General features: G+C 25.6%; 1 protein-coding gene across 1 annotated transcript; it reads right to left on the minus strand.

Annotated features, from left to right (window-relative positions):
* Positions 1–45: 45 nt before the first annotated feature.
* Positions 46–18,327, minus strand: LOC100208824 (UDP-glucose 6-dehydrogenase). The gene is made up of 12 exons (XM_065800075.1): positions 18,130–18,327; positions 17,838–17,939; positions 17,406–17,557; positions 14,651–14,699; positions 10,828–10,903; positions 10,605–10,726; positions 10,364–10,511; positions 9,504–9,729; positions 1,705–1,800; positions 1,575–1,615; positions 1,202–1,293; positions 46–824 (listed from the first exon to the last, which is right to left on the minus strand). Exons 1-12 carry the CDS (start codon positions 18,310–18,312, stop codon positions 579–581), a joined length of 1,533 nt encoding a protein of 510 aa, XP_065656147.1. The 5' UTR covers positions 18,313–18,327; the 3' UTR covers positions 46–578.
* Between the last annotated feature and the right edge of the window lie 1,662 nt (positions 18,328–19,989).

The raw sequence follows: 19,989 nt of genomic DNA on the forward strand, positions 1-19,989 counted from the left end.
ACCTTAACATCTCCAAATACATTTTCCTTATATTACAAAGAATAATTTTGAAGTATATGCCATATAATTTAAACAATATATCTACAAATTTCTCAATAATTCTAGAAAAATAATCTCTTTCAGTTAAAAAAATTGTTTTATTCAAGTTAAAAATAAAATTAAAAGTTTATTTAAGCTAACAAACACTACCAAATAAATTAAAGCATTTATCTTTTCATTCAACATGAAACAAAAATTTTATATTTTACTTAGAAAATAGATTTTTCTACTTATTAGCTCATTAAACATAAAACATTAAAAAAATAATAAAAATAAATTAAAGTTGATCTAAAATTTTCAAATAAAAGTTATCAGTTATCCACCATAAATAAAAAAAAATTCATAAATAAATAAATAAACATCAATAAATACCTCTAAAAAAGGAAATAAATTTTATTGCATTTTTGCATCACAATCATTAAAATTAAAAACAAATCAAACATTTTTTGTAAAAAACAGTTTTTACAAAACACTTAATCATAAATAATCCATCAAATTTTGGTAAATGATAGAAAAAACTAAATATTTTTATGGTTAATCTATCCATAGATAGTTGGCGGAGCACGGCTACTAGATGACAACTCTGGACCTTTCATTAAAAAAAAAGAGGTTGTAGGCGGGAGAGTTGGAGTGAGAGGCTGTGGGTAACCACTGGAAACGATCTTTCCAACAACTTCAACTTGAAACCCAATGTCATGTAAATGTGCATGATCAAGTATTAAACGGCCATCAAATGCAAATGCAGGTTTCAACATCTTTTTGTATATCAAGTTATAATCCAACAGCTAAAATAAAAACTTAAAAAACAATAACAGAAATAAATCTATTTCACAAATATAGTTTATCCATATTCACTAAATTATTTTTTATTTTTTGAATTATAAAAATAATATTAAAATAATAACAATATTAAAAAGTTAAAATTGAATGTTAAAATCACTTGAAACAAATAGTAACTCAAAACCAACAAGAACAAACTTAATTTTGTGATTTGTTTTATAACCTATGATCAAAAATCTATTATTGTTTGGGGAGGAGAAGTATTTGTTTAAGCCAGAAAAATTACTTTATTTTGATAAAAACCCTCACTAAAAATTGTTGTAAAACACTGCAGAATAAAATATCCTACATTGTTCACTACTAAAATATAGTAAAAAGATACCTTAAATTCATCCCACTCAGTAGCAACCACAAAAGCATGAGCATTTTCTATGCAAGAATAGGCATCAGGTGCAATTGTTACGAGTCTCTTTACTTAAAACAAACAAACAAAAAAACCATATAAAAAATATCAAAACCAAAAGCCAAAAAATATTTTTAATAAATTAAATTTAATTAAAAATTGTTTTAAGTATCTAATTAAAAAAAACATTACTATTTTAAATATTTGAAAAATTCTAATTAATGATTATTATTACTTAAGTCATTGTTCACTTTAAGTAATGATAAATAAAATCAATTTTAACAATGTTTAAAAAATTTCTAATAACTTATTAATATAAACTAACTTTTTTAAGGTGTAAAAAATTACTTACCTTTTTTAGGGTCCAAACCAAGATCAGGATCAGTTAGTTCTCTTTTATAAAAATTAAAAATGAAGAACTTTTTAAAAAACAAAAACACAACTAGTACTCATTAAAATATTTAAAACATAGGGTTACTTACAACATGATTTGGTCCATTGTTACTTTGGGATCATAGATGGATACTTGTGCTCCTTCTTCCAACAAATATTTGGTAATATAAATACTTGCAGACTCCCTAGCAGATTTTATATATATATATATATTTATATAGGAGGGACTATTTTAGGAAAAAAATTTGGGCAGCAATACCCTTCCTCCCGGAATTTAGTAGAAATATTGCTGAATATAGGTATTTTTTCTGCAAAAAAAAACAACAATATTTACCATAAAAAAAAAAAAAAAGGTCTTCAATTTTGGGCGGCGCCCTAATACAGTCAACGCTGTTGAAAACGGTCTAGAATAGCCCCTGATATGTCATCAATGACATTTTATGCAAGGTAAGTATGCAAAGATATTTTTGTGTGTATATATACATATATACACACAAATATATATATATATATATATATATATATATATATATATATATATATATATATATATATATATATATATATGTAAATTATGTTAGTGTATTTTACAAATAGAGTGCTCAATGTTCTTAAAGAGCAGAGCAATAATAAATTAGTAAAAAACATTTATCTAACTTTTCTACTTCTTCTACTTTAAGTTTCACCATTGCTGGATCATCAGGAAGAGTTCTCTTATATATATATATATATATATATATATATATATATATATATATATATATATATATATATATATATATATATATATATATATATATATATATATATATATATATATATATATATATATATATATATATATATATATATATATATATATATATATATATATATATATATTCTTGCTTGGTCATTTTTAATTTTTCTAATAAAATGCCAAGTTTATATTTTATTTAAAAAAAAATTGTTTTAAAGACCGCAAAAAGTTTAAAAAGTTTTTTTTAAAGTTTTGTTATTATTTGATAGACTGCCTGCCCCAACCAAACTCTCAGTTGATGCAGTGGCACTTCCTGTAGCAGCAGGCTATAAGATAGTTGATATAGTAACACTCTACATGTTTTAAAGTAAAAATAAAAATTAAAAAAATTTATGATAGTTTTATTTTTAAAAATAAAATAAATTATTCAGTATGTTTTTAAAAACATACAGATTGTTTTTAAAGACATTCTAGTCTTTTAATTTGCATTTTTTTGATTTTTTAAAAAAGCAACAAACTTCATAGTTTCCTCAATTAACTTAATGCGTTTTGGCATAATCTGACCTTAATTTTGTCTTGTTAGATGTCACAGAGTAGTTTAGTGTTCACTTTGAAGTTTTCAATTATTTGTGTTTTTTCTCAAATATTCAAAAGAGTTAAGCATTTTCTAAAATACTTAGTTATAAAGCAATTTTCAAATTTTCAAATCAATTTTTTGCAGAAATGTCTTTAAATTGGTGATGTTTGAAAGTAGTTGGGGTCAGGGTTGTAAAAAAAGGGTGTATAAAACATACCCTCCTCTAAACAATGAATTTCATTTGAAACAGTCATGTTTCAAATGAAATTCATTATTTTTAAAAATAAAACTATCGTAAATTTTTTTAATTTTTATTTTTACTTTAAAACATGTAGAGTGTTACTATATCAACTATCTTATAGCCTGCTGCTACAGGAAGTGCCACTGCATCAACTGAGAGTTTGGTTAGGGCAGGCAGTCTATCAAATAAATATGGGTGTGAAAATGTTGACAAATAACATTATCACACCCATATTTAACAACTGTTTGCCATTACTTTAAATTTCAGCACATGAACTAATGAATTTTTTTTTTTTTTCCATTCACACCAATTACTTGTAATTGTAAAACTTCTTGACAATACATATTGTTAATTAGCCACACAATTGCCTCATACTCAGTTATCTGAAATTTTTTATAATTGGTTTCTATTCCATAGTAAATTAACACAATTTTTGCAGCATCATTAACTTCAAATCATATTGCTGCCTTAGCCATAATAGTTAAGTCTATGTAATATTTTTCAATAACTGTTTGCTTTTCAAACTCGTCACTTTCAGTTGTATCTAGACTTGAGAATGTAATATTAAAACTTTAAATATAAAGGGGGATATAAAATCCTTATCACTTAACTTTTCAAAAAATTGTTTTAAAATCAGTTACCTATATTTACAATCATCAATAATTGGAAGATTACACTGACAAGCAGACAGATCAAACAATATTTCTATTTTTTTTTCAAGCAAGCTTATTCTGGGTGTATAGTTTCTAGATTAAATCTGCTCTCTACATATAACACTTTTTGAAATGTTCTGGAAATATTATTTCTCAATGGTTTAACTCTTATTAAAGGATAAAAAAATTGACTTTTGTACGATTTAGTCAATTTTCTGTCCATTAAACAAATCTTTCTCAAACTTGTAAAGTAATTGTATGTATTGAATGAGCTGTTAGTAAGTTGGTAAATCGCTTTCGTGTAAATCAGAGGGTTTTGAATTTACGAATTTATCATTTAATTATAAAATAAAGCAAGAATCTTCTATTTATCTTTTTAAAGAATAATATATCTTGGAAATATAAACATGGAATAAACATTTAATTAATTAATGTTATAATTCCATATAGAAACATTTAAATAATAACATTACTAATCCAATTAAAAGCATGTTACAACTATTAATGTTATTAAATACATAACAGCTGCATGATAAAGATAAGCAAACATAGCCAATGCATAACATGCGATATATGATGAGTAAACTTAATTGTTTTTTAGTGTTTATATATTATGTATTTACTTAATAACAATTAGTTTATATATTAATTTGATAAATAGATTTTTATCAACTATAAAGCGCTGTTGTTTACTATAAATTTGTCAACATAACATTTAAACTATCTGAAAGTGTTTTATTTATTTCCAGACCTTAACTCCACTGTAAAAATTGCAAGTTTTCTTTTGTATTTCCCAAAAGATAAAAGCTTTTTTTAAATTTTTTTATGTGGCAATTAAATAATATATATAAAATACAAAAACTGCACACTAAGCTAAGTACTATTCCATACAAACATACATACATACATACATACATACATACATACATATATACATACATATATATATATATATATATATATATACACATGAAATATAAGTATAAAACACACAGACCCCTTTGACTGTTCCCAGAGCATACATGAAGGGGCAACCAACTTATTGCCCCCTCATGCATGAGGAGGCGATGAACTTCTGACAGAAAGAATAAACAGTGGTTGGTTGTGACCACTGCAATGTAAGTTACATATATTTAAAAAAATACTATTTACCTATACTGAAAAATCAAAGAGCAAGAAAAATTAAAAAGATAAATGTGTATTTGAAATTTTATAACGAAAAAAAATAAATAAATAACTATCGTATCACTAATCAAGTTTATCTCTATATCTTTTTCTGCATCACACCAACCTCATCATTAAATTTACTTTATGAAATGTACTGAATTTTGTTTTGGTGATCTGAATACAGATCCAACTTTGTCTACTGTAGGCACAACTGTTGACTGTTGTGTTTTTCAGTTTCATCAGAATATCTGTGAATATACAGTCCAATCATATCTATAGATTTTTCTGAATGGTCATTTACAAAAAACAAAGTTTCAGCATTTTTTTAAAAACTTTTTAAGCATGACTAAGTATACCAATAATTTGTTGGACATAAGAGGAAGTTTAACTCGTTTCTAAACAACCCTAATCATGTCAAAAATCAGGTAAGAAAAGTCATTAATCAAGACAGAAAAGCATGGTGGATTTTACCATTATTTGTATCCATTTTATAAATTTCCTTGATATCAACTTTTACTTTGTTCTCAGGCTTATAATAGTCAGAGTTAAACATATCAAATGACAGAATTGCTAATGCAATTTTTGTCTTCACCTCTAATGTTAACTCATTATCTAGCAAAGATGATGAGTTAATATTAGGTATCATGGTTAACATTAGGCATCTTGGTTGAATCCAAATACCAACAATGTTTATGCTGAGACTCTAATACAGCATCAAACACTATTGAGCTTGTACATACATTCTTGTACAAATGCAAACGATGTATGGCTTTATTGTCAAGTAACAGAGTTTTGATGACATCTTCAGATTGTAGATATCATTTTGCATAAATCAAACAATAAATTCTGTTTTAATTTTAGTTTTCAGTTTATCATTTTTTTGAATAAAGGCAAGTTGATTGGATAGAAGTTAAAGCTTTATATAATAAATTGCTTTTCCTAAAAATCTTGCATTATGAATAGCACCAGTTTTTTTTACTTTATAAGTAATAGGGGATAAATAAATGACAACTTATTCTGCAAGAGTTGAATAACTATTATACAATTAAAATTTTGAAAAGAGGAGTCTAATATGAGGCAGACTTAATTCAGAATATCAGTTATCTACTGTTAAACATGGAAGCAGAAATACTATGGATTGGGTGTATTCAAGTTATTACAATGATGGTTCCATTAATTGCACAGAAAGTATTATGGACCAGAAAGTTTATTTAGACATTATGAAGAATATAATGCTACCCCATTCAAAGCATAAAAGCACTCCCAAATGGATCTTACAACAAAATAATGATTCTTAACAGATCTGCACTGTGCATTGTGCCAGATCTGTTAAGAAATATTTTAAATCACAAAAAATCAAAGTTTTTAAATGGCCTTCAAAGAGCAAAGATCTCAAAAAAACGCAGAGTGTTGTTACATCAACTATCTTAAAGCCTGCTGCTACAAGGAAGTGTCATCACTTCCACTGAGGGTTTGGTTGGGGCAGGCAGTCTATCAAATAATTAAAAAAACTTTTTAAACTTTTTGCAGTCTTTAAAACAATTAAAAAAAAAACAAACATAAACTTGACATTTTATTAGAAAAATTAAAAGCGACCAAACAAAAATGCAAATTCCTGCATTCTATTACAATAAGAAAATAAAAAACATTTTTTATAAGCAGTAAAAACTTTTATAGCTCTTTGTTTGTGAATCGATAGCTAGTGTAAAAACCTGATATTACAATTTGAAAGTTAATAAATCTACATTAATAAAGTTATTAAATCTACACTAGTGGCAGTAGTTTACGGAGTTGTGCAAAAAAGCAAAATAAAAATTTATAATGATACAACCAATTATTTTAATCAATATGGAAATCATCTGAATAACAGAGGCAGACTTGAAATTCCATGTGATACTCAGTAATTTGGTCAAAATATTGTCCAAAAATGTTCAATAACTTGTTTATTTTTTCAAGGTGTTACTGGCCCTTTATAGAGGACATTTTGTGTAACTCAGTTTCAGTTCATAACAGCAATAAATTTAATATAACAAAAAAACAATGCAGAATATGTTCTAATATTTGCTAAAGAACTATGCACTGTTGACATACTTTGATAAAACTTTTTTTTTGTATGAATTGACAAAAAATACATTTATATTTCTAATATATATCTATATACATTCAGTTTTCCCTGTTTGGTAAGCACTTTCACACTTAAGCCGTTTTTGCCTTGCTTGTATGCTTGCAAATATTTTGACAAGCACTTAAAAAAACACTTTTTTAAAATTGCAACATATATTTTTTGTTCACCAAATGCTTCATGAAAAATTGTGATAACACTACAATGCACAAACTATTTTATAAAGAACTTAAATAAACTTTTTTTTTTTATGCTGATTTTTTTAAACTATTTTATATAGAACTTAAATAAACTTTTTTTTTTTATGCTGATTTTTTTAAACTATTTTATATAGAACTTAAATAAACTTTTTTTTTTTATGCTGATTTTTTTAAACTATTTTATATAGAACTTAAATAAAAGGTTCATTTTTTATTTTAACTATTTTATTTAGAATTTATTTAAACCATTTTTGCCACTGCAGGGCTTGTGATAAAGAAAATCGTCAAGCGTGTTATATCGCGCTCGTAAAATTAGAATGTTTTTATCGAGCGTGATTATGTGCGCTGGAGATAACGTCGGCGAGTGCGATCATGAAAATTGCTGAAAGCGATGCTCATAAAAAGTTTTTTATTTTTTATATCTTTTTTTATTTGTTACATAATTCTTTCGTCAAAAAATGTTTGAATTAGTATCACACTCATGAAACTACTTTAACGAAGTAGATTTTTATACTTCCAAACTTCTTGTATATTGTCAGATCGCGATTTTATTTTTAACTACTTATGTCATAAAAAAAAAATATCAAACAAAAACGCAACTTCTTATTGATTTAGTATTGAAGTATAATTTAGTGACTTAGTTTTGCTTCGTTGTTTTGATATATGTATTTTAAAATGTTACGCTGTAAACTTAATTAACGGTTAATGGTTTTTATATTTCTTGATATTTTTTATTAAAATTAATTACTTAATTTTTTTCTAAAATTTTTTTTTTTAAATAATGTTTTTTTATCTTAAAAAAATAACACAAGAATAATTTGAAATAATAATAAATAAGAATAATAACTTTCTATTTAATAAATATTGACATTATTACTTTGTTTCCTTTTTGAATGTCCTTGATTGCGAACATTCTAAACAACAGAATCGTTTTAAATTTGAGTTAAAATAAATAGTTAATAAAAAACCGATACTATGAACAAAAACTAATTTTTAAAATTACTCTATAATTAATATTTATTTTTATTATAAACGATGTGTGGAATATTACAAACAATAAATCAAATAAATCTTCCTTGATATTTTCACAAGTTTAAAAATACTCTGCAGTTTCAATTTTCTTATAATGGTTTTCTAATTTTCTACCTTATTTTATTTTCGCATTTTAATATTCACATTGTGTTTCCACGTGCACATTCCATTATTGAAATTAGTGACTATTAACGACTTCAAACTGCTCATTCATTACGTTAGTGCAAAAGAGAACGACGTAGTGCTTTTTATATTATGTCAGTGCTTTGATAATAGAATATCTTAATTAAAAATCTTTGTTAAATATTTTATGAAAATAAAAAAATAATCCCGAACTATTGGACGAGCGTTATTTTATACGCTTGTTATAAGCTGAACGAGCGTTGTTTATCGCGCCTAGAATGTTTGAAAATACTGATTACAGGCGCATTTTACGAGCGGAGCGCGATCGCGCTCGCTCGCTTCATCACAAGCCCTGCACTGTTTTTTTTTTTTAATTTAAATAGCAATTAAAAATGAATTTCCGTAACAGTACATGCCAGCCTAATAATGACCATCCAGAAATAAACCCTGGCATTAAATTTTAAATGGAAAAGACTGTACATTGTTATGTTTCTGTGTTTTTGATATTATTTAATATTACATTGATATTCTTGATGAAACTTGAAATACAAAAAATAGCTATATAATTATCTATTAATAATTTTTGGTTACCTTATATAACAAATTTTGGTTTACCTTATATAAAATATAATATAAAAATATATTAATATAAGTAATAAAAGTATAAGACTTTAGTTTTTATGGCATTTTGCATGATGTTAAAACCTGTTATTATAGAAGGCCATGCTTTGCACAATAATTTTATTTGTGCAAATCAAAATATTGATTTGTGCAAATAAAAAAATTTTGATTGGTACAAATAAAATTATTGTACAAAGCATGGCCCTCTATAATAACAGGGCTTAACATCATGCAAAAACAGCAATAATTTTTTTTTTTTTTTTGATTGGTACAAATTAAAAATCATAATTATTTTGTACCAATCAAAATAACTTATAATTTATACAAATAACTATAATTATCATAACTATCTTTTATTTGCACTAATCAAAATAATTATCATAATTATTAGTTTTTTAACAAACATATTTTACCTTGTATCTCCAGTATTTTTTTTAAATGCAAAACCGAGAAGGGCTAATTTCTTGTCACTTGCAGTGTTGAACAGACAGTTAATGATACGATTTGCAAATCTTTTACGCTGGTACTCATTCATTTCAACTACTTGATGCCAGTATGCTGCCACCTCAGGAAGATTTAACGCTTCACAGAGATACACAAGATTTAAAACATCTTTTTGAAAACAACTTCCGCCAAATCCTAAACAATTTTTTTTTATAGTAATACAAAAAAATATTGAATTCTTTTTTATAAAGTAACTAGTTATTACTTTATTTAATTAATTTTTAACTATAATTATTTGTTACTTATTACATTTTATTGGATTTTTAACTTATTTTTACCTGTTTAATAAATATTTTAACATTTGGATAATACCGCAAATTTAAACTTTTTTTTTTCATTTGAGTTTATTTCAAATTTAATTAAAGCTTATTTATTGCTATTATTATTTATAATAAATTGTGAAACAAGTTCAATAAATTTCAACATGAAATTCTTGCAATTCGAATTCCTATTATTCGAAAAAAATCATTTAAATCGAACAAATTTTTCATTCTCTTCAGAGTTTAATTTACAAGTTTGAACTCCTATAATTCAAACATATTTTAAGCTCCTTTGAGGATTCAAACCACATGATTTCAACTGTAAATTAAAATATGTTGTCTATTAACACAATAAACAATTTAATGAAAACTGTCTGCTAGTAATTTGTTTTATAAATAGAAGGTAAAAATAGTTGTAAAGAAACAAAATAGTTAAACAATTACCAAAAACAGAAGTAAAATAATTAAGTTTGGCAACAGATTTAAAAATGAAAATGAAATAAACACACCAACGCTGGCTTTTAAAAACTTGCTTCCAATCCTAGAATCCATCCCAATAGCAAATGCTACTTCCTCAATGTCAGCTCCAGTAGATTCACAGATAGCACTCATGGCATTAATGCTTGAGATTCTTTGAGCAAGAAATGCATTTGCGGCCTGAAAATAATAATTATACAAGTAAAAATGTTTACTATGTTATACATAAACAATAACATTTTTACAAAAAAAAATAACAGTAATGGTACTAACAAGCTTAGAAAGCTCAGATGACCAAGTATTCATTTTTATAATTCTTTCTTCTGGTACCCATTGTTTGTAAACGGAGGCCAAAGCATCAATTGCTTCACGCCCTTCTTTGGTTTGTTCTCCCCCTAGTAAAATAAAAAAGATGAATAAAAATCTATGATTAATAGTATTAATACTTGAAACAATTTTTCAACAATAAAAATTTTGCGATAAAAATTAAAAATACCAATTAAAACTCGATCTGGTATCAACAAATCCTGAATTGCTGTTCCTTCTGCTAAGAACTCTGGATTAGACAAGACCTGGAAAAAAAATATCTTTTAGTAATACACATTAAATTGCTGTTGACTTGTATAAAACCTCTTTTTATTCAAAAACAAGCTTGACGCTAAAAAAGATATCTAAAAAATAGAAAAAAAAAGCAATTTTAAATATTTTTTAACAATTTTTAAAAGAATGATAAAAATGAAATGCTATAGCTCTAATCTTACTTCATGCAGAATATGCAAAGAAACAATAGATGCAAATAATAGGAAACAAAAGAAACAATTTTAAATCAGTATCCATAGGATGAAAACCTAATTTCATAATATTTAAAGTTAAGGTTGTAAACTATATTTCAAACCATTGGTTGTGTATCTTGTTTTAAAACTATTTATTTATTATAATATAATGCAAGTAACTGGATATTTTTTAAACATACAAAAATGTTTTACCCTTGGTTTAAGAAGAACAAACCTATTAGGTATAAATAAGAAAAATGGTGGTATACTGAATAATTAGACACAACCACTCAAATTTCAAAAAGTTCTTCATAGAGGGTTACTTAAAAAAAATTGATCAACAGGCGGTACAGATTAACAACCTACAGATTAACAACTTGTCGTATATGTTATTTAAATAATTTATCGTATATAACACAGATAATTTTTTAGCTTTTAGTGAGTTTTAGTGAATGCTTAAATCATATAAATTTTAAATTTGTTAGTCCATATCAACAAAAAATTCCAAAACAAAATTTTTTTATTTTTTAAATTTGAATAACACCTTAAATACTGTTACTATTATTAGAAACCTAAAAAACTAATTACCACATTAATTATCCTTTATAATTTTATACATTTGTAAAAAACATTATAAGAGCATTAATACAAAACATTAACAACTAAATTTAAATGCAAAATTAAAGTTAAATGCAAACATTTGTTTAAAAATATTTAAACAAACTTTGTTTTTAAAACAGGAAGAAGCTCACTGTAAGTAATTTTTCTTACTTATTACAGCTTTTCTTAGCAAGCTTAAACTAGTATTTTATTTGCTTACTCTCTTGATTTTTTCTCTTTCTTCACCTTGTTGCAACATATTAATTGAAGAATGGATCTGTTGAGTGCATAGCAGGCAAAAGAGCACATGTCAACTTTTATGTCCATTTTATGAGCAAATTCTAGCTACTTGATTTGCTCATAAACAATTTTTATTAATAACTTTAAATACCATGCTTATCAGACTCAGCATAAAATTATTCATAATTAATTAATTAATCATGAATTAATTCTAAGCCATAATACAGAATACCTGAACTGTACAAGGTGTTTTAATATCATTATCATTTATTATAGTTATGCTTATTAGCTTAAGAATTGATGATATAATTGCAAGAACTGTTAAACTTATAAACATAGCTACTATCCATGTTTATAAGTTTGACCATTGATGATATAATTGCAGGAACTAACATAAATTTCTTTTAAATTGTAAAGTAAAGAAAAAATAAATTTGTAGTTCAGTATATCTTAAACCAAGAATTACTATTCAAATTAATTAAATTATTGAAAATTTAAGTTTCTGCATAATATATATATATTATGCATCTATATGCATAATATTATTCATGAACGTTGGTGATATGTACTTTCATTGGTTGGTAATATGTACTTCATTGGTTGGTGATATGTGCTTCATCGATTGGTGATATATATTTCATTGGCTGGTGATATGAACTTCATTAATTGGTGATATATACTTCATTGGTTGATATGTACTTCATTGGTTGGTGATATGTATTTCATTGGCTGGTGATATGTACTTCATTGGTTGGTGATATATACTTCATTGGTTGATATGTACTTCATTGGTTGGTGATATGTATTTCATTGGCTGGTGATATGTACTTCATTGGTTGGTGATATGTACTTCATTGGTTAGTGATATGTACCTCATTGGTTGGTGATATGTACTTCATTGGTTGGTGATATGTACTTCATCAGTTGGAGATATGTATTTCATTGGTTGGTGATATGTACTTCATTGGTTGGTGATATTTACTCCACATATATCTACAATCAATTCAGTGTGTTAACATTACTATTATTTATGAATATTTTTACAGGTTAGATTTATCAGTTAAAAATATAACTGCTTTCAACATATGTCCTAATAAAAATACAAGAGTAAAATATAATAACTTAAAAATAAAAATTTTATTATTTTAAGATAGCGACTATTAATAAAAGAATAATATAGAAAAAAAAAAGAAAACTAGCACATTAAAAGTTTTGAGAAGCTTTAAAGCTTTTTGGAAATCATTAGTCTTTTATAACTTTTAAATATTTCTATGTTAAAGACTTTTGCTCTCGTATAATAAAAACTGTTTTGGGCATATTTTAATTTAACCTTTTTAAATTTCACATTGATATTATTATTTCGTGTTGTCATTGTATGCATATATTTCCAGATAAACATTAATGAGCTAGAGTACACAGTCTTTTTTTCATCATTAAAAAAATTGATTTGGGTTGGATATCTTTTCCATTAAGTTTGCATTGCTTGATGATGCCATGAGCTCTGCTCTTTAAGTATTCTAGATTTTAATTTGATTTTTAGCAAGATTAAGGTTAGATATAGCACAATATGTTAGTAGTGGTACTATTTTATATGCTTATAATCTATTATGATCTTAATTTGATCTGACTTATTCTATTTTATGTAGTATGAATCATTTATACTAATGTTATGCAATGTGTTCATTTACTATAATCACTTGCAGTAGTGGTGTAGTGATAGAGAGCCAGGGTCTATTTTAGGTAAATAATTTGGGTGGTGTTACCCCCTGTGCCAGCGCATACCATAAGGAAATTTAACGGAAATATTGCCGTATATAGACATTATTTTGCACAAAAAAAAAATTTTAGTGAAAAAAAAAAGGTACTCAATTTCTGAATTTGAGCAACGATAGAATGGACGACACTGTCGAATTCCCACCACGCCCCTGGTAGTACCGTGTTTAACTTGTTTTTCCGCACAGCAGCTCTGTTTGTCAAGGTTCATGTTTCGGAGTTAAAGTGTTGAGAGAGGGTTGAAGCCACAACTAAAAGTAGCCTCCTCGACTGTAGTGGCCTTCATGGCCTTAGGGAGTTGAATTAAAATTAGAAAAAATTTTTTTTATTAAGAGTTTCAAAAATTGTAATTTTAACATAACTATATATCTTTTACAATTATGATATTTCAGCAGTATTTTTTGACAATAGCTTTACAACATATTACATACTTTCAGCAAGAATCAAATTAAGTTATATTTAAGAAAACCAATATTTTCAATATAACAGTATAGAAACAAGGTCAGCAAAAAATCGTTAACCTCAGACACTTTTGTCACACACTTCTGTGTTGTCTAAAAGCCAAAACCATTAAATTAATTGCAAATTTAAAGTTTTTTAGGTTACCGCAAAAAGACAAACTAAATTGACTTGAATTTTTTTTTCCAATGCAGAATGTGCTTGTATTTTTTTTTTTTAATGTTTTATACTGATTTTATTTTTCAATTCAACTTTTTTTATATGTGTGTGTATATATATATATATATATATATATATATATATATATATATATATATATATATATATATATATATATATGTATATATATATATATATATATATATATATATATATATATATATATATATATATATATATATATATATATATATATATATATATATATGTATATATATGTATATATATATATATATATATAAAATTGTTAATTACCTGAAACCTAACATCATTGGTTTGATTTGCACTTAATATTCGACTGATACTAAAAATAAAACATAAATTTTTTCACTAACTAAAAAATAAAACAAAATATTTTTATTATGGGAAATACCAAATGATTAGTAATTAGTAATTAAATGTGTGTATATTATTTATACAACTTTAGTTAAGATAGAAGGATTTTTTTTATATTTCTGAAAAAAAAATTATATCACGAAAAAATATATACATCAATATTTATGAAAGACTAAACAAATACAAAATTCTAATCAATGTCTTTGTTGTGTGTATGTGCGTGAAAAAGCATTTAAAGCAATTCAATAGTTTTAACTACTTGTATGTATAACTGCATAACTAAAATATAAACTTATAATTAAGTATACTAGAGGTGCATTAGTTTCAAGAGTAAAAAATCTAGTGAGGATAGTGAAGAAAAACAGCAAAAAAGATATTAAGATTTTGTAGTAAGATAGATTAAATAGGTAAACTTTTTTTTCTTCTGAAATTTAATAAAAAAAGAACCAAGAGCAAGACTTTTGACTAAGATCAAAATTAGAGAACTTTCTTCACTTCTAAAATCAAAAGATGAACTTTATACATATAATAAAAAACTGTAAAGTGTACGAGTTAAGTTAACTAGAGAGTATAACAAATCTTTACATTTCTTATGGAATAAAATTACGTAAATTTTTTAAAAGTTTTATGTTTAGCGATTCTTTTTCCTTAACAGATGCCAAGTTTGCAGTAAATTGCTGATACACAGTTTAAAAAAGGTCAACAATATTTCTTTTAGAAGTTGTCTGTAAAATATCCGGCAAATAATAACCATATAATAATAAAATCTAGAGAAAAATATCTTTGCCCTATTTAATTAATTTCTGCCCGATATATTTTAAATATTCAATAAATGAGAAACAACTATATAAGAATAAAATATATAGAATGACATTTTGTCTATAAAACAAAGTTTAAAATATTTTTTTTTGCTATATGTGATGGTGGTTGTGGTGGTATCATATATGGTGCAGAAATTTTCAAATACTCTTCTTGTTGCATTGAAGCTTAATAACCCTGTTTCAAGATATCTATAGACCGACTTTTTATGTCTTGCTTTTGGTCTTGCTTTTTTATGTCTTGCTTTTGGTCTTGCTTTGGTATTTAAATTTAAGGTTTAACCTTGTCATGGTTTTGCCTTAAGGTTTATGACTGATAATTATTCTGTTGTCTGAGAATGATTTCAAAACATATGCCTTATTGTTTTAAGACGCTGTACTTTCATTATTGATGAGCTTGTGTTTTGATAAGTAATTTTATTTTATATAATTTTATTTTATACAATTTTATAAAACTTCAATAAATCAACTAATAAAGTAACTTTATAAGATAAAAGGATAAGGTGTAATAATTACATTAAAAGGGTAAGGTGTAACAATTACATTAAAAGGGTAAGGTGTAAAGATGACATTAAAAGTGTAAAGTGTAACAATTTCATTAAAAGGGTAAGGCGTAACAATTATATTATATTAAAACCTTATTAATCTTAATAGCCAAGTTTAAATTCAAATTTTTAAAAAATATGATTAATTTACAAGTTTGAACTATAAAACAATATTGTTACTGATTAAATATGAAAGACTCTGATGTATATGTGGTTCATTAAATCTTTGGAGTTTTTGTTTGCAAAAAAGAACATAATTTTAGTAAAAAAATAAAAAATAAAAACAAACTATTTTATTCAAAAATAATTTAAAATATATAAAAGTTATTTAATTAACAAGCCAGTAAAGAAAAACATTAAAAATCTTTTTATGTAAAAAAATTTGTTTTTTATTAAAAAAATTATTTTCCTACATATAAAGTTAACTGGGATAAAAATAAACAAACAAAAAAATCAAACATCTTTTTTTTGTATTTATTAAAAGCTCAAACATAAAAATTTTTCAAAAAGTGTTGCACAATGTTAAAGAGAATATTCTGCTCTATCTAAATATGAAAAATTAATTTTTTAAATTAATTTCTGCCTTCACCAAGTCAGCTTAATTATCATAATGGAAGCCTATTCCATCATCTCATAGGCTGGGCTATATCATCTTCTAATATCAGTCACTATTAAACTCCAACAACTCGTCAAGTCCAAAAAGTAACACCTATACAAATGTATCAAACATTTTGCAGAAAGACTTTAAGTCAATTTTTAAAATGTTGTACAGCACCACTATGTCAACACACAAAAAGAAAAGATCTAAAGTGTCAACATCCCAAGAGACCAGTGACTATATACAACTGAGCTACTCAAGAAACTTAAACAAGATGAGGCCAAAAAGTTAAACAACTCAAATTAAATTATTTAATCAAATTTAATTAATTATTAAAATTACTTTTGATTTTACTTTGAAGTTCTTTAAAAATTCATTTTCTAAAAATCACAATTAATTGTTATTATTAATTTAACTAGTTAACTTTTCCCTAATTACGGAAAAGTAATCTTTATTTTTTGGTTTCATAAAAATCACCTTTTTAAAAACTTTCAATATAGTTTTTGGGTAAATTTTACTCTTACTATAGTTTGCTCTATACAATACGTTTTGTTCAAGCCAATCAAAATTTACAAAAGTAGACATTGTAAACGTTTACTACTGTAAAGTTTAGTTGAAGAGAAAGGGATATAAAGTATCTATCATACAACCTGTCTCAGTGTTGAAAAAATTATAAAGCTTCTTTACTTTTATCTTAGATGAATAAAGTATACCTTTCTGCAGCTTTTACAGGTACAGTACTCTTTTCAACAATAATTTTACTTTTTCTAGCAATTTTGGCAATGTTTCTTGCAGCAGCTTCTATATATTTCAAATCAGGCGCTCTTCCCTTTCCAAGTCCATAGGTTTTAGTTGGAGTATTTACCTAATTATATCATTTTATCAAAGTCAAATCGCATATTTTTATTTTAATATTCCCAACATAGCATATCAAAACAATACACACCTAAATCCACAGGACTATATATACATACATATATATATATATATATATATATATATATATATATATATATATATATATATATATATATATATATATATATATATATATATATATATATATATATATATATGTATATTATTGTTATAATATAATATATAACTTATTGATATAAGTAACATGCAGCAAAATATTTACATACCGAAATAAATATTAAATCAGCTTGCTCGATTGCTTCATTAATATTTGTTGAAAAAAACAAATTTTTTCCTCTACAAGAGAACACAACTTCCTCTAGTCCTGGCTAAAAAATAACAAATCAAAAACAGAATTTGACGTTTAAAATCTGTGCCTTGATCACAAAATCATTATCAAGCTAAAATTGGTAAGCTTACAAAATGACAAGCTTCCTATTATTAAAGAAACCTAATTAAAATTGCAAAGTATTTCATAAAGTTAACTTACAATATAATTAAATAAAAAATTAAAAAAACCTCATAAATTGGTAAAACGTTTGAATTCCAAGCGTCAATTCGAGATTGGCTTAAATCGACAACGGAAACTACAATATCAGGACATTTCTGAGCTATAATGCTACACGTGGGTCCACCTACATACCCTGCACCTATGCACGTTATGTTTTTAATTACAACCATAATTAAAAAAACGTTATGCATATATAAAAATAAAATTTAAATAAATTGCGAGCCACGAATACATTCGGTTTCACATGTATGCTCACACTTACGTCAGTTCTTCTATAATAAAAAGTATTATAACTTAATGAACTAAAGTTTAGTACGTGAAAAGTTAAAAATTCTTAGAAAAGTTAGTTGCTCGAAGGCTGTTTACCAAGGGTAACTAGGGTTAAGTAGCTCAAAATTGCACTTGTAAGGACAATTGCCCATTTAAGTGCAGTTTTAGGCGTAGGCGTCATCAAAAAATATAGGGCGTGAAGCCAAAAGTGTGCAAAGATCTAAAAAACGTCAATAAGAAGAGCGGATGGGAATGGGAATTTAAGTGATCTGGATGCGGGAAATTAGATTCACACAGAACAAAATTAATACCTCAAAAAAGAAAAGAATATTTAAGGATATTTCTATGATATTTACAAAACTCACGATGGAATATAAAATGGCAGCTACGTTGAATGTTTTAGATAGGGAATCATTTGGTGTTTTGCTATGTTTGGAAAGTGTATTAAAAAGAACTAAAGAATTAACATCCTGAAGAATTATTGGTTCAAAATAATAGTTTACTAAACGGTCCGTTACAAAACACTCCAGAATGTCTTCCATTCAATTGATGAGAAAGCAGATTTAACTAAACCTCGCGGAATAAAGATACTGCGGATCTTTCTAGAATGGATGCTGACATTCACCGTCAAGTTCTTTGCTGAGAATGCTTCGGATGCTCAGGTAAGACGCAGCTGGAAAAATGAGCAATATTTCGGATTATTTTTACTTTTCAATAAATTAAGATGCAAGAACCAATAACTATTCTAAAACCGAAATTTATTAAAGAAAATTTTATAAAATTTTTATTCAAAAATTTACATACTATAAGTAGTAGATTAGGATAAAACATATAAAGAATGCAATCTTGAAGACACAAACTCCGCATATAATACATTCATAGATAATTTCCTAAAATATTATAACCCAGCTAGCACACTTACTTAAATCCAATGTGCACGGGTTAACGTTGGATTATATACATTGAATCAATGTTGATCTATATACATTAGAACAACGTTTGATTTTATGCAGTGGATCAAAGTTTTATTTGCATCGAGAAAAGTTAGATATACAAATTTATATTTATGTAATTTATAAGAATTATTTTTTATTCAAATATTCTTCTTCTGACTGTCACTTTAACTTACTTCGTTCTTCCTAAGTTCACTTACTCTTGGTCAGTGATGCTGGTGATAATGCTCATTAGTGAGCTGAACTTGTCTTCGCTGGCCCGGGTATGTGGCTTCTATATGGCAAATAGGAGGAGGAGGATAAACCAAAATACTCAATATTTATCAAAATGGTTGAAATATGTACATATGTACAATAACTATGTACCTATGTATGTAATAAATATGTACCTATGTACAATAATTATACATCCATAATAATATATAATATTTGATGTGTATATGTACTTAAATATAAAACAAAATAAATTTAATTCCAATAAAAGTTAAATATAACGTTGTTTTAACGTAAAATATAATGTTGAATCAACTTAAAATACAACGTTTGCCAACGTAAAATACAACGTTGAATCAATGTAAAAATTACGCAATGCCGACTTAAAATGCAACGTTGGGCTAACGTTGTTTTTTGGTTGTTGGGGACAAC

This window comes from Hydra vulgaris, chromosome 06 (genome assembly GCF_038396675.1).
Source record: "Hydra vulgaris chromosome 06, alternate assembly HydraT2T_AEP".
Lineage (NCBI taxonomy): Eukaryota > Metazoa > Cnidaria > Hydrozoa > Anthoathecata > Hydridae > Hydra > Hydra vulgaris.